The sequence below is a fragment of the Microcaecilia unicolor genome, chromosome 14 (genome assembly GCF_901765095.1).
Source record: "Microcaecilia unicolor chromosome 14, aMicUni1.1, whole genome shotgun sequence".
Lineage (NCBI taxonomy): Eukaryota > Metazoa > Chordata > Amphibia > Gymnophiona > Siphonopidae > Microcaecilia > Microcaecilia unicolor.
In genome coordinates, this window is record NC_044044.1 from 22,363,984 (window position 1) to 22,380,326 (window position 16,343).

Consider the following 16,343-nt stretch of genomic DNA (forward strand, 5'->3'; position numbering starts at 1 on the left):
GTAAATGGAATTGCAGTAATCCAGATGGCTCAACTGCCATAAATAAATAAATAGATAGAAACGCTGAATGCTGAGCAACTGATTCTCATAAGATGATGTCTGTTTTAGTGACCCTTTACAGGAGAAAAATAAAATCTGTGCACGAATATAACACATGCTAGGGTGTCCCTATAACCAGCCCCTCCAAATGACACACCACTTGAAAACAATTAACGAAATAACAAACTTTTGCAAATCGTTGAAAACGTATCTCTTCACCAAAGCCTACCACTAGAATCCGTAACCAACTACAACACATTACTAACCCTCCCTACTATTTTTTTTGTTACATTTGTACCCCGCGCTTTCCCACTCATGGCAGGCTCAATGCGGCTTACATGGGGCAATGGAGAGTTAAGTGACTTGCCCAGAGTCACAAGGAGCTGCCTGTGCCTGAAGTGGGAATCCAACTCAGTTCCTCAAGACCAAAGTCCACCACCCTAACCACTAGGCCACTCCTCCACTGTTGCTACTATTTGAGATTCTACATGGAATGTTGCTATTCCACTAGAAGTCGGCCCTTGCAGATCACCAATGTGGCCGCGCAGGCTTCTACATGGAATGTTGCTAGTGGAATAGCAACATTCCATGTAGAATCTCCAACAGTAGCAACATTCCATGTAGAACCTCCAATAGTAGCAACATTCCATGTAGAATCTCCAATAGTATCTATTTTATTTTTGTTACATTTGTACCCTGCGCTTTCCCACTCATGGCAGGCTCAATGCGGCTTACACATGGTATGCAGGTACTTATTTGTACCTGGGGCAATGATCGCCTCTTTCTGTAATTGCCTGATTAGACCTACTGTTAGCCTTGTTATTATTGTTATCCTGTACCACCAATTGTATCTCTGTACCCTGAAATGGTGATGCCATGACAGGTCTTGTAAGCCACATTGAGCCTGCAAACAGGTGGGAAAATGTGGGATACAAATGCAATAAATAAAAATAAATAAATTTATAACACATTACTATTCTACCTATGCAGCACAAGCTGGCATGCTTGAAAATATACGTGAGCTTAAAAAAAATGCTGTCAACAATAAAGAACGACAACATGGATGCATCAGCTCATAGGTTGGTTTGTTTTGAGTGTAGGCAGAACAACGGTTGCGCGGGGAAGGGGAAACATACCTAACCTAAGCGGCTTCAATTGTTTTGACGTCATGCCGTCTCCTATGTGCTCAATCAACCCAATTTGCCCCACCTGTGGAAGAGTGTGCGGCGATGATGCAATAAGCGCCGTAGTGACGCGTTGACGCTTTCTCCGCGGCGAGGTGGTGACGTCAGGCGTGCGCCGGAGCGTCGGCGGAAGGGGGCGCAGGAAGCGGGCTTTTGGGCGGAGAAGGTGTCGAAAGGCGAAGCGCAGTACTCAGAGTCGGAGAGGCCGGCGGTTGTGGCGGTAGCAGCAGCATGTACCGAGAACTGCCGGGTTCCCGCCCGCCACCTCCCCATCGCTGACGGGCGTCGCGACGGCCGCTCGAAGCCCCAGGCCCCACGCACCAGCGCAATGGAGCGAATGGAGGTGGACCAGTGCGCGTGCGCGGCTCCGGGAGGAGGCGGGGCCTCACTGCGCAGGTCCAACAGCGCCCCCATGATCACCCATCTGAGGTATAAGAGTGAGATATATATTACACACGTCACATTCTCAATATATAATAACAAGCTAATAGCTTTCCCGTCCATATAATAGTGAGATAGAGCCCTCCCTCCAGATATAACGAGCTAGATGCTCTGTGTTCACCCACTGAGACGTTCTTCCCTCCCAAACCTCCATAAATGATATTTGCACATCTGGGTTTTATAATAATGAGCAGTTCCACACTTCCACCTCCCTCTCTGAAATAGATCAGTCAAGATACGATGTTGTCACCTCTAGCTCTTGCCCGTCTTCAAGTCTTTGCTTAAAGCCCACCTCTTCAACGCTGCGTCCGGCACCTAACCCTTACCGTTCAGTGAATCCAGACTGCCCCTATGGGACCGACCGTTCACTTGTCTATTAGATTGTAAGCTCTTTGAGCAGGGACTGTCTCTCTTTGTTAAATTGTACAGCGCTGCGTAACCCTAGTAGCGCTCTAGAAATGTTAAGTAGTAGTAGTAGTAGTATTACATATAGCAGTGATTTAACCAGAGCTGAGATTGTGATGTCATAATGCCTCATTCCACCAATGCCTAAGAGCCAACCTCATCAGTGATGTCACAATGGCTTGATTGTCCTATATTTGTCTCACTCTTATCTATTAGATTGTAAGCTCTTTGAGCAGGGACTGTCTCTCTTTGTTAAATTGTACAGCGCTGCGTAACCCTAGTAGCGCTCTAGAAATGTTAAGTAGTAGTATTACATATAGCAGTGATTTAACCAGAGCTGAGATTGTGATGTCATAATGCCTCATTCCACCAATGCCTAAGAGCCAACCTCATCAGTGATGTCACAATGGCTTGATTGGCCTATATTTGTCTCACTCTTATCTATTAGATTGTAAGCTCTTTGAGCAGGGACTGTCTCTCTTTGTTAAATTGTACAGCGCTGCGTAACCCTAGTAGCGCTCTACAAATGTTAAGTAGTAGTAGTAGTAGAAACGTTAAGTAGTAGTAGAGTAAAAGAGTAGCCTAGAAGCAGTGGTGTGCTGGAGCAGGCTCTCACAGGCTCGCAAGAGCCGGTTGTTAAGTTTTTAAGAATTTTGGGAGCCGGTTGTTAAAGTAGGGCCCTCCATGGCTACTTTAACAACTGGCTCCCAAAATGTGGGCTTGGGCCCCCTGCTGAATTCTCTTGGCTGAGCCCTGCCAGCCAAGTAAATAGACTGCTGCTGCTCCCCGCTCTTTGTTTCCAGCTCTGAGCAGCAGGCTGGTACTTCTCGAGCATGTGTGAGAAGTTCCAGCATGCTGCTCAGAGCAAGACGTTGGGAGTGGTGGCAGTCCATTTATTGGCTGCCAGCAAAGGTATGCCTAGTGTGCCCACACGAAGGGAGGGAGGAGAGAGAGGCAAGTGTTACTCCCCCCTCCACCCGGCCACCCCTGGCCCTTCCAACTGCAGAGCTGGCTACGTCCGGAGAAAGAGCCTGTTGTTAAAAATTTACCAGCACACCCCTGCTTAGAAGTCACAGCAGCTTACTGATACCTAAGACGAATTATCCCCCCAAAAAGAGAGACTTTTTCAGGTGGTGCATCTAGTGGGAATACTGTTTTGCAGATGAATGCAGAAGCCACACAAAAATGTTTGCCTATTTATTTATTTATTTGTGCCTCTGAAAGGGTACAGGGGAGAGGCAATAAGAGTAAACTTTCTGAAATCGGTGGGGAGGGGCGATGATAACATTTCATATACCACCTTCCTATATTCCGAGGTACAGGGGAAAGGGGCAAATGGGTAGGAGGGGGGGGAAAAATTATGTACCATGTAGTTAACTGCAGTAACGTCTCACTTATCCGACCTTCTGGATTATCCAGTGTACCTAGGTGATTTCACAGCATCATTAATGCGGTCCGTGCGGGTTTCTTTCTCTTTCCTGTTGTCAAGTTTACTTAAAAGGCAACAGTGAGGTCCTTGGGCACATTAAGTTTGTAAACTCTTGTTTCTGCTTCTTCTTTGGAAACATGCATTCAGTATGCCTCTCTTTTATCCCACATTCACATTTTCTGTGTTATCCAACTTGTCAATTATCCAGCCACCTGTCAGTCCCATTTATATCAGATAATTGAGACTCTGCTGTATTAGTTTTCTTCTCTTGCCTCTCATGCAAGCAGTGATCCGAACACTGTCACTGAGGCTGTAATGAGTAAGAGAAGGGGCCTGAAGTGAGAGAGAGGCTTTAAATGAGTGTGTCACATCTCCTAATGGGTGAAACTTAGCATCAGTTTCTCTTTGAGACCTTGTGCAAGTCGCTTAACTTCCCATTGTCTCAGGTGCTAACTAGTACTGAAAAAGCATGAACTAAATATAACTAAATAATAAAATCTCCCAAGGCAAGCTATTCTGTTGCTCTATGTTATAGAAATAGCGCAATCCTGTCCGCTTCACAGATACAAATCGGGAGATGGCCGGCCTTCTTCTAAAGCCGGCCAAATCGGTATAATCAAAAGCCGATTTTGGCCGGCTTCAACTGCTTTCCGTCGCAGGGCCGGCCAAAGTTCAAGGGGGCGTGTCGGCAGTGTACCGAAAGCGGGTTAAGAGATGGCCGTCCTCGGCCGATAATGGAAAAAAGAAGGCCGGCCCTGACGAGCATTTGGCCGGCTTCACTTGGTCTCTTTTTGTTCATGACCAAGCCTTGAAAAGGTGCCCAAACTGAGCAGATGACCACTGGAAGGAATCAGGGATCTTCTCCCCTTACTCCCCCAGTGGTCACCAACCCCCTCCCACCCAAAAAAAAAATGAAAAAAACATTTTTTTTTGCCAGCCTCAAATGTCATGCCCAGCTCCGTGACAGCACTATGCAGGTCCCTGGAGCAGTTTTTAGTGGGTGCAGTGCACTTCAGGCAGGCGGACCCAGGCCCATCCCCCCCTACCTGTTACACTTGTGGTGGTAAATGGGAGCCCTCCAAAACCCACTGTACCCACATCTAGGTGCCCTTCTTCATCCCTAAGGGCTATGGTAGTGTTGTACAGTGGTGGGTAGTGGGTTTTGGGGAGGTTTTGGGGGGCTCAGCACCCAAGGTAAGAGAGCTATGCACCTGGGATCATTTTGTGAAGTCCACTGCAGTGCCCCCTAGGGTGCCCGGTTGATGTCCTGGCATGTGAGGGGGAACCAGTGCACTTCAAATGCTGGCGCCTCCCACGACCAAATGGCTTGGATTTGGCCAGGTTTGAGATGGCGCCATTAGTTTCCATTATCGGCGAAAACCAATGGCGGCCATCTCTAAGGGCGGCCAAAATATTGAGATTTGGCCGGCCCCGACCGTATTATCGAAACGGGTACGCCGCTTAACGGGGCCGTCATTAAAGATGTCCGCCCTTATAGATGGCCGGCCCCGTTTGATTATGCCCCTCTATATTACCAGCTGAGTTGCAAATGTGTACATTAACCTTCCAGCGGGGCCTTCTCCAGACCCAGAATACAGCGCTGCGTACGTCTAGTGGTGCTATAGAAATAAGTAGTAGTAGTAATTAGGTACAGGCATCAGATTTTGATAAACCATGGATCACCGACACCGTACCTTGATCCAAGCCTGCTGGGGGAGCGGCAAGGCTTTTCAAAGAGGCCTGGCTGCCACGGCAGTTCCTCTCTAGGAAGTAACTCCAGCATGGAACCTAACTGTCCTTGGGGTCTTGCCTTTTACGTGGGCTTCCATGGCAATAGGAAACAAGAAGGGGCAGGGCCTGCCAGTGCCTGGGTACAGTTGGGCCCCACGTTGATGTTACTTCTGAGAGAATTCTCTCTCTCCCCCCCCCCCCCCCCTTGCCTGTGGGTGCCCCTAATTTAAATTCTGATCTTCTCCATGTCAGTATAAGTAGAATATCTCTAATTTAGGGGATCTTTTCAGGTACTTGTGACTTGGATTGGCCATTGTTGGAAACAGGGTAGTGGACTAGATGGGCCTTTGCTCTGACCTACCATATAATTTGGATATTCTGGAGAGGGAGACCTAGGCCAGGCGATTCCAGTGTTTTTTTGACTGGACTGTGTATTCTCTCTCTCTCTCTCTCTGCAGTGATTCCTCGCTGCTCTTTCAGTCCTGTGGAAACAGATGTCGCCGGAGCAGTGTATCTGTGAACCTGGGCTGCCCTGGTCTGGTAAGTCCACAGCGTTCTTAACCTCCAGCCCTGTTCTTTATCTTAAGCCCTAAAATAGTTAACTCCTTGTTAAGAATGTGGATGTGATTTCGTCTGTTAATCGTGTGACTTGCAGTGTCAGTCTGACCTTTAGCTCATAGGATAGCATTGGTCAACATCCACATTTTGTAATTTTGGCTTGTGAGCACCGTTACAGAGCCTTATGCAGGGACTGGAGCTTAAAGTCAGGCCTGATAGAAGGACTAGAATCGGGGAGATTTGACCAACTGACGGAGTTGAGGATCCTAGGTTTTAGGACAGTGTGACAAGTTGATGGGTTCTGGTTCAGATTTTTTATTATTTTTCTATGTATTTATGTTTTAGACATTTGACCTCTGATAACAGGTACAATTCTGTAAAACACAGCCTTGTCAAATCATCTATCAATAAGCCCAGTGGTTTAACAGTCCTCCTGGTTGGTTCTGCTCTACAGCCAAAGCATAAGTACTGCCATACCGGGAGAGACCAAAGGTCCACCGAGCTCAGCATCCTGTTTCCAATCCAGGTCACAAAATACCTGGCAAGATCCCAAAACAGTACAATACATTTTATGCTGCTTATTCTAGAAATAATCAGTGGATTTTCCACAAGTCCATTTTAATAAGAGCTTATGGACTATTTTTTTTTTTTTGGGAAGCTATCCAAACCTTTTTTAAACCCCACTAAGCTAACTGCTTTTACTACATTCTCTGGCAGTGAATTCCAGAGTTCAATTACACGTTGAGTGAAGAAATATTTTTTTTCCGATTCATTTTAAATTTACTAGTTTGTAGCTTCATCACGCGCTCCCTAGTCCTAGTAATTTTGGAAAGAGTAAACAAGCGATTCACACCTATCCGTTCCACTCCATTCGTTATTTTATAGACCTCTATCTTATCTCCTCTCAGCCTTTCCTCATAGGGAAGTCGTCCCATCCCCTTTATCATTTTTGTCACCCTTCTTTTCTAAATTTTTTTTGAGATGCGGTGACCAGAATTGCACACAATATTCGAGGTGCGGTTGCACCGTGGAGCGATACAAAGCCGTTATAACGTTCTAATTTTTGTTTTCCGTTCTTTTCCTAATTATACCTAAATTTCTATTTGCTTTCTTAGCTGCCGCCACAATACTGAGCAGAAAGTTTAAACGTATCATCAACAATAACGTCTAGATCCTTTTTCTGGTCGGTGACTCTTAATGCGGAACCTTGCTTTACGCAACTATAGTTTGGGTTCCTCTTTCCCACATTCATCACACATTAAACATAGTAACATAGTAGATGACGGCAGAAAAAGACCTGCACGGTCCATCCAGTCTGCCCAACAAGATAAACTCATATGTGTATACCTTACCTTGATTTGTACCTGCCTTTTTCAGGGCACAGACCGTACAAGTCTGCCCAGCAGTATTTCCCGCCTCCCAACCACCAGTCCCGCCTCCCATCTCCAGCTCTGGCACAGACCGTATAAGTCTGCCCTCCACTATCCTCGCCTCCCAACTACCAACCTCTGCTCCGCCACCCAATTTTGGCACCAGACATCATTTTACATATTGTATTCAAGCACTTTTTCTGTGTCCCTAATGGGCTCACAATCTTTTTCTACCTGGTGCAATGGAGGATTAGGAGCTGCCGCAGTGGGAATTGAATCCGGTCCCTCAGGTTCGCAGCCCCACTGCACTGAACATTAGGCTACTCCCTCCACCGTTTAGGTTTTGGTTTGATATCTGTGCTCTGAAGGTGATACAATATTTTCTTTCTGTTGCAGTCGTTTCCACTCTCTCCTTTCCAGATGTCTGCTAGCCACATGGACTCCCCATGCATGCTTCAGGTCAGTCCTAGCCTTCTCCATCCTTTTGCCAGTATCAGACCCAGTATGCATGCTGTTTGTTGGGTTCACCCAGGCCGTGTGTTCTGTTCCGTCCTGCAGGGAGATGGTTCGGATACCTTTCCTAGAAGCCGACCATACAGCAGGTAAGACAGAAGCCCTCGGCTACACTGTCACAGTGATGACGGCTAGCGGTTTTACCTTTATTCTTATTTACAGTGGAAGAACTGATTTGAACATATTCTTCTCCAGGTGGCTGGGTGAGTAGAGTGCTTTTCCCGGGGCTTGTGGCAAAGCATTCTGGGACATTTTCAGGCTGAAAAATTAGGAAGTGGGGTGTGGTAGACCCAAACTGAATGCAGGTTGCAGGAGTGCACTCTGGGTATACCATGTCACTGAAGCTCAATTCATGCACGCTCTCGCATGCATGGCCCCCCTCCCCCCACCAGCTTCTTCAGAGCTGAAAGCCGCGTCTTCACCACTGAGGCAGTGGAAACGGCAGGCATTATTAAATGCTAATGATTTACTGAATTGTGTCAGGAGCTTCTCTGCTTGTACCCTGTACCTTCTAGTTTCTCACTGTCTTCACAGGGAGGCCCCAGCAGCATTAGAGAGCAGTGGCGCCTGGCCCGAGAGCTGTCACACGGTGAGTAAACCGGACATAAAAGCGGGCGAGGAGTTGAGACATGCAAGTGATAGGGGTAGCTGTGGAATAACATTTTCCAGGTGGGTGGAGGAGCTGTGGGGCTGGATTTTAGACAGATTTGGTTGGTGTTGGATAGGATTTGGTAGATGGATGGAGGAAGCAGTAGGGCCAGGAGTTTGACAGGTGGGGTGAATCCAGTGAAGGCAGGGACATGAATTATATCGTTTTTTTCTTTCTCTCTCATGTAGCCCCCGAGTGGTTATAAAATTGGCATTACACCCAGCTCCTCACCTCGTTCTCTGCAGCGATTTCCCAGGTGAGGTGGAGAAAGTCCAGTCCTTCAGGCATCATGGTCCATCAGATGGGTGTCTAACCAGATCTTTGTATCTTCTGCAGATCCCATGTAACTCTGGGTGTCTCACTCCCTGCCTTGGGATCCCTGAAGAGAAAAGGTAATTATAGTGTTTCTGGACTTGAACAACAGTCACTGCCTTACCCTTGACACATTTGTTGCATGGAGATAATACCCGGTTCTAATTTTTATTTTATTTATTTATTTATTGCATTTGTATCCCACATTTTCCCACCCATTTGCAGGCTCAATGTGGCTTACAGAGTCTTGTTATGCATTTGCTATTCCAGGATATTAGATATGATTAGTGATGTAAAAGTGTTAAGTAGGGAAAGAAGAAAAGGTTTAGGTGGATAAATAAAGAGATTAAAGAAATTAGACTGTCGTTTGCATCTTAAGTCCTAATCGCAACCCAAACGCCTTACCTTTATGTTAACTCTTTTCACTGAAAGAATAACCTGTACTCAAAATCCCAAACCTTGCAGTTTATTTGAGTGCCTAGCCTTGTTTGCTGGAAGGAGGTAGTTCCTACACCTAGCCCTACCCCAGCCTTAAAGTCTCCCGTAATCTTAACTTCCACGTCTAAACAAATATCTTATGCTTAAACTTATCCCTAACTCCTAAGCGATAACCCTGGGGCGGTCGGTATTGCATCTACCACTGATTCTCCTTGTGACCTTGGACAAGTCAATTCACGCTGTTGCTTCAGGTAAAGCTTAGATTATAAGCCCTGTAGGGTCAGGGAATTGCCTACAAACCTTGAATTATAATTCTTTTTGAGCTCGGATATGAAGAGGTGAGTAATGAAATCCAGCAAATCTCGTTTTCCCCAAATACACAAACTTGTTTTGGGGGGGGGGGACCCCTCCCCCCCAGCAGTTTGATTTTTTTCAGGATAGCCAGAATGAATATGCATGAGATAAATTTACATAGAATGGAGGCGGTGCTTAGAGATCTACCTCATGTGTATTTGTTGTGGCTACCTTGGAAGCCCAACTGGCTGGGGTCCTCCTCGACAGGCTTGGAAACCTCTACTGTAGACCCAACCGAGTGTTTTTAACATTCTGATGCTAGTGTCTAATCCTCTTTGCCAGTCTTGCTTCTCCGTAGCATTTCCTTTTGAGTCTCTGTATTCACAGACTGTAAGCACAGCTTAACTTGAGCAGGCTTTGGCTGCTGTTACCATTCGCCTCTGCTTCAGTCAAAAGTTCTTTCTGTCCTTTGTCAGCTTTTCTGTTTTGTCCTCTGTTTCTGTCCATCTCTCTGTGCTTTCTTGCCCTCTGTCGCTCTCTGATTATTTTTTTTTTTAAAGCCATTTCTTTCTGTTTCTGTCTTTATACCTCATCTCTGTCTTTCTTTTTCCTCTCAAATCACGTCTTCTCTTAACGTCCTTCCCAGGAGGCGTAGAAGTGGATTCACCACCCAAGAAACTGTTCATTGCTGGAGTTCCCGGGCCTGAGAACCGAGACTTCCCAGTTATCAACTCACCGATGCCTCCCAGGTAACATCCTCCTTTCTTCCCCCCGTCCTCTCCCACAGGGCTAGCACGCCCAGGAAAGATCATGCACCTAACTGTCCTCTCACAAGAACATGAAACATATCTCCTCACACATGAGTAATATAGTGAAAGACAGACACACGTACTATAAATGACACCTATGCCCAATAACAGAATATCAGCTATGTGCGTAACGTAATTAGCTAATTGACGCTTAATTGGAGATAAATATGTATAGTTGGTGTTAACAAGCACTTATTAGCAGTTGCACTTGTCTTACGCCATATTCTGTAAATTGAATGCCTAACTTCTCTTGTTTGCATCTGGATCAGGGGCATTCCCAGAAATTATAGTTTATTTAAAATTTGCTATACCGCTAATGCTAACTAGCAGGTCTCAGCGGTTTACAATAATTAAAAATCAATGTTTAAAAAGAAAGGAACTACAGTTTTCAATAGCAAAGGTACATATAACATACATAGTAGATGACGGCAGATAGCTAAGCAACCTAAAAGCAAGCAAAGTAAGGGAGGGAAGAGGTGGGTAAGGAGTTTTAATAAGGACCTAAAAGCAACAGCAACGGTGCCCAATCCCACGGGTGCAGTCTAGGTGATAACGAAAAAGCCAAGCCTTTAGCGCAGCTTTGAATGCCTTAAAAGAAGGCTCTGCGCGAATGCACAGGGGGAGCAAAAAAGCGTGCGATTCCTAGTAGATTCCAGTTGAGCAAGTTTTGGGCCTGGTAGCATTAGGCACGATGTTATAGAATACCTGAATTTGCCATCAGTTGGGCACTTTTCATTTACACCAGCTTTTGGCAGGTGCAACTGCTTCTGCCCAAACTTAGGCGTGGAAAGCGCCCCAAGCCTCTGCGCGAAGCGCCCTTTACAAAATACTGTCTTAGCACGGATCATAACAGCACCTGTCTTTGGGTGCCATTTACACCCAAACAGATATAAAAAATCAAGCTTTACACCGAAGTAACAACATCCCTACTCCCAGACAGAAAATGACAGCCGATAAAAACCACGTGGTCTATCCAGTCTGCTCATCCACACCAAATACAAGGTCTATAATCCCTTACTCTCCCCGCAGAGATCCTTTGTGTTTGTTCCATGCCTTCGTAAACGCAGCTACAGTCCTGGTCTTCCACCTCTGTTGCACACATCCACCACCTTTTCTATAGAGAGATTTCTATAGATTACCTCCAGGTCTAACCCCTTTCACCTTCATCCTCTGCCCTATCCCCTTTCACCTTCATCCTCTGCCCTATCCCCTTTCACCTTCATCCTCTACCCTATCCCCTTTCACCTTCATCCTCTACCCTATCCCCTTTCACCTTCATCCTCTGCCCTATCCCCTTTCACCTTCATCCTCTGCCCTATCCCCTTTCACCTTCATCCTCTACCCTATCCCCTTTCACCTTCATCCTCTACCCTATCCCCTTTCACCTTCATCCTCTACCCTATCCCCTTTCACCTTCATCCTCTGCCCTATCCCCTTTCACCTTCATCCTCTGCCCCCTTGTTCAAGAGTTTACATTCAGCTGAAAGAGGTCCCCCCCTCCTGTCCATTTATACCAAGGAGGTACATAAATGTCTCTATAATTTATTTATTTATTTATGAACATTTATGCCCCACTCTTTTCCACCTGAAGCAGACTCAAAGTGGCTTACAATGCACAGTGAAATCAATTACAGTTACATTAGATAGAGCGAAAGGACAGGGTAAGAAGGGAAAGGGAAGAGAGTCTAAGATAGACGGCGAGCCATGAGGGATGATGGAAATCCAGGCAGAACAGAGTGGCTCGAACAGGTCCAGGCATGGTGATCCTCAAATGGGAACTGCAGCGGCACCCAGATAGCACAGACGAAGAGCTATAATATCCTCTTCTGATTTCTTCCAAAGTATACATATTGAGGTTTTTAACTCTATCCCCGTGTGCATTATGATGAAGAAAGACCACTGATCATTTTAGTAGCTGCCCTATGGACCCTTTTTGATGGTGTGGCCTCCAGAATTGTACACAGTAGTCCAGATACTTCTACAAATGATGTCGGCCCTCCTCACGCATACTTTCTGTGTCTCAGCACCCTCATGTCTTGTTCCCCTCCCCCCCCCCCCCCCCCCCCCCCCTTGTTGAGTAGGTATTGGGGCTCAGTTATAGCTTGAGTTTTCTTTTTTTCCCTCTCATTTCTTTCCACAGCTGCTCTGGGACTAGCAGTTTGGGAAGAATTTCTCATCAGTAGTTCTTCTGGAAGTCCTACAGTGCCTCAGTCAGCACCATACCAGCCTGTTTCCATCTGTTTCCATCTCTGAAACTCCAAGTGACGCATGTTAAGTCACCTTCTCTGCCTTTCAGACCTCTGGTGACACACGACAGTATTATACAGGAATTATAGTCTCTGGTGCCAAGCGAGGATTACATGTGGTATGAGAACTCTAGTGACACATGTGGGAGAATCACACATGATTTCAGACGTTTTGACGTGTAAGAAGATAACTGATCACTTCAAATCACTGGTTGCAGGTGTGAAAGAACAATGTGCATTTATTATATTGTAATTCATGTCCACTCACGGTTTTGCCATATCGATGTACAGTGGCTACTGGTGGGAGCCTCTCTGATGGACAATAGCGAGGATCAGTGATTGTAAAGCTTTGAGCAAGCGAGTTACAGAGCACTGGGGGATTCTGAGATTAAGGACCTTTTTTTTTTTTTTGAGAACTTAATTGATCCAGGGTTTTTTGTTACACTCGAGTTTGGTTACAGCTGTGATCCTTTCTGAATGCTTATCTCTGAAAGGAAAGGAAAGACACAGGGGCGCTGTCTGCTGCCAAAGGTGTATCTATTTAGTATAATGCTATTTTTTCTGTATAACATTCAGACAGCATCCCCTCCTCCTCCTCCCCTGTGACTCGGACTGAGGAGACTCAGCATCTCCTCCTCATGAGACATTCCCAGAAAAGCAACATAGCCAAATCCCACAAACGTGAAAATCATGCTAGAGCTAACACAGGCCTTAAAAAGAGTAATTGGCTTTATTTTTTATTCCTATAAATGTATATATTTTGTATTTTGTTGCCGTTGAAAAGAGATGAGCAGCCTGTTTCCTAAAGCTGGTCAGCAGGGGACCTGTTCACGTGATCATTGTACAGAGCCTTTTCATGTTCATCTTTATAACAGTCCTCTATTAAAAAGAAGAGAAAATGTTTTCTGCCTCTGCACTTTTCCTTATTTTTGGCTAGTGTATCCACCCGAATCTGTGCAGCAGTTGGGTGACGAGTGTTTGGGTTCACAATGCCAGTCGGGTTTTCAGGATACCCACAATGAATATTCAGCGAAGGGCGACTAAAATGATAGCGGGGATGGGACGACTTCCCTATGAAGAAAGATTAAGGAGGCTAGGGCTTTTCAGCTTGGAGAAGAGACAGCTGAGGGGAGACATGATAGAGGTATATACAATAATGAGTGGAGTGGAACAGGTGGATGTGAAGCGTCTGTTCACGCTTTCCAAAAATACTAGAACTAGGGGGCATGCGATGAATCTACAGTGTAGTAAATTTAAAACAAATCGGAAAAAAGTTTTCTTCACGCAACGCGTAATTAAACTCTGGAATTCGTTGCCGGAGAACGTGGTGAAGGCGGTTAGCTTGGCAGAGTTTAAAAAGGGGTTAGATGATTTCCTAAAGGCCAAGTCCATAAACCGCTACTAAATGGACTTGGGAAAAATCTGTTGTGGACAGGATGCTGGGCTCAGTGGACCCTTGGTCTTTTCCCAGTGTGGCATTACTTATATGTACTTATGAGAGAGATTTGCATGCAGTGGAGGCAGTGGATGCGTATCTGTCTCATGAATATTCATTGTGGATATCCTGGCTGGGGTGCCCTCCAGGACCAGGTTTGGGAACCACTGACTTAGAGGATGGCAGAAGCAATGTAAAGGTTCCAGTTGGGGTTACAAGTGCCCTAGAGCAGTGGTTTTCAACCCAGTCCTTGGGGACCACCTGGCCAGTCGGGTTTTCAGGATATTCAATCCACATTGAATATGTATGAGGTCTATTAGCATGCACTTCCTCCATTGCCTGCAAATATCTCTCATGCATATTGATTGTGGGTATCCTGAAATCCCGACTGGCCAGGCAGTCCCCGAGGACTGGGTTGAAAACCACTGCCATAGAGAACATGATTAGAACTGATTCTGATTTGCATAAGTTATAGAAAAAGTCACAAGATGAAATTTAACTTAAGAAGGAACATGAAATATTTAAATCTAACGAACACAGTGAGGTTGACAAAGCCCAAACTCCAGAGAGTCCAAGCGTTTTTGACAAGTTTTCTACGGAAAAGCAACAAGATATCAGGCATCATCTGCATTCCGTTTTAGCCTAGCCGAGTATCAAGACATATCCACAGAAGACTCCTGAAGAAGGCCTTTGGCCGAAACACGACTCGTGTCGAGTCTTGGATATCACAATAAAGCAGATCTGTTTGGTCATCGTCTGCTTCTCTTTCCTTTGTCACCCTCGCTGTGTTCATTTTTGGTTTCTGTGTCTGCAAGGGTTACTGTCCTTCTCTTTCCTGCCATATTTAAATCTAAAGGCAGTAGAGCACTCCTTGGAGTAATTTTTCAAACACTCATATGATAATAAAGGAAGAGTCTCGTATGATCACCACGGCCGGTTTCACTTCACCCACGCAGTGAACCTCAACTCGTGTGTGCTTTTTTAATCACAGACTCACCCCCCCCCCCCCCCCACTATCCTTTATATACAGAACTTAATTCGCTCTATATTTTAGTGCAATAATCATTCGATAATGTTAATGGTGCTGACGGCTCAGTAACACTTAATCTGTATCCGCCGGTGTGCTCATACTCCCCGACAGGTGCCTGTTTCGCTATGCAAGCTTTGTCAAGGGGGAGTCATAGCACCGGACTGTCTTATTGCCTTCCTGTTGCCGTGTGTCACTGCGTGGGTGAAGTGAAACCGGCCGTGGTGATCATATGAGACTCTTCCCTTATTATCATATAAGGTGTTTGGAAAATTACTCCAAGGAGTGCTCTACTGCCTCCAGTTTTGTATGCAGGATAGCAACAGTCGAGGAATGCCTAATCTAAAGCAGGACACAAAGACAGGATTCAAGGATGATAATAGGGACGGGCAGACAAAAATGTTCATATTGTTTTTCTCTTTTGGGGGTGGGTGGGGGAAGAGGGAGGTTCATTGCAGAACAAATGTCATTACGAGCGCACACTCTTATTAAAGAATGCCGACTTTGCCCCAGGCCCAGATTCAATAAACGGTGCTGGAAAAGATCAGTGCTAAGCGCCATTCTATAAAAAGTGCACGCACTTCATAGAATCACGCTTGGCGCTGATTCCCGCACCTTAACTTTGCGTACCAGTCTTAGCGCCTTCTGAACCCTGTGCACTGACCCCTTACGCAGTAACAATGTGTGGCAACATTTTCAAAACATCCCTGATACGCTCATGTCCCTCTCGTGGCCACACCCCCTTTTGAGTTGCACATACGGGATTTGAGCTCCCGGCGTTAAAGAATAGCGCACAGCCAATGCATGCGCATATCCCAGTTGGTGCCAATTAACTTTAGTAATTGGTTGTTGGCACCTAATTATTTCTCTTAATGGCTGGTTAGCTAATTAAGAGTGCACGCATCTTTGAAGTATGCCAAAATCTGGACGCCATATATAGCCAGCGGGGGCTAATGTGCATTCCTTAAGATGTGTGTTATCAGTTAATGACTTTCTTTGCAAATGACAACCCATCTGTAGGTGATAACAGATCATGCAGCAGCATTTCCATTATAAAATAATTAGATCCAGTGGTGTGCTGGAGCCGGCTCGCACCGGCTCGTAAGAGCCGGTTGTTAAATTTTCTTCCGACTTGCGAGCTGGTTGTTAAAAAGCGCGAGCTGGCTCTGGCTCTCCGTCCTCCCTCCGGATCCGGTCCCTCACCGACTCCTTGTCCTTTGAATTCTTCGGGGCAGGCAGTCTTGCCTGCCCGCTGCCAGCGCTGACTCTCCCCTGCTGCCGGTTCATGCTTTAAAAATGGCCGCCGAGACTTCTGCTGAAGTCTTGGCGGCCATTTTGAAGCGCGATCCAGCAGCGGGGGAGACTCAGTGCTGGCAGCGGGCAGGCAAGACTGCCTGCCCCGAAGAATTCGAAGGACAAGGAGTCAGTGAGGGACCGGATCCGGAGGGAGGGAGGAGAATTCG

At 46.0% G+C, this 16,343-nt stretch overlaps 1 protein-coding gene across 1 annotated transcript; it reads left to right on the top strand.

The window, feature by feature from the left end:
- The first annotated feature begins 1,303 nt into the window (after nt 1-1,303).
- LOC115457944 (protein FAM122A-like) lies at nt 1,304-13,320 on the top strand. Its single transcript, XM_030187659.1, has 9 exons — nt 1,304-1,652; nt 5,688-5,769; nt 7,554-7,616; nt 7,716-7,759; nt 8,205-8,259; nt 8,508-8,575; nt 8,656-8,711; nt 10,010-10,112; nt 12,313-13,320. Exons 1-9 carry the CDS (start codon nt 1,552-1,554, stop codon nt 12,353-12,355), a joined length of 615 nt encoding a protein of 204 aa, XP_030043519.1. The 5' UTR covers nt 1,304-1,551; the 3' UTR covers nt 12,356-13,320.
- Nucleotides 13,321-16,343: the final 3,023 nt, after the last annotated feature.

What these genes read in the sequence shown, in the direction of transcription:
- LOC115457944 (XM_030187659.1), top strand. Translation starts at nt 1,552, where the DNA reads ATGGAGCGAATGGAGGTGGACCAGTGCGCGTGCGCGGCTCCGGGAGGA. An exon ending in CCCATGATCACCCATCTGAG is followed by an intron (nt 1,653 to 5,687) that starts GTATAAGAGTGA and finishes CTCTCTCTGCAG; the next exon opens with TGATTCCTCGCTGCTCTTTC. An exon ending in ACCTGGGCTGCCCTGGTCTG is followed by an intron (nt 5,770 to 7,553) that starts GTAAGTCCACAG and finishes TTTCTGTTGCAG; the next exon opens with TCGTTTCCACTCTCTCCTTT.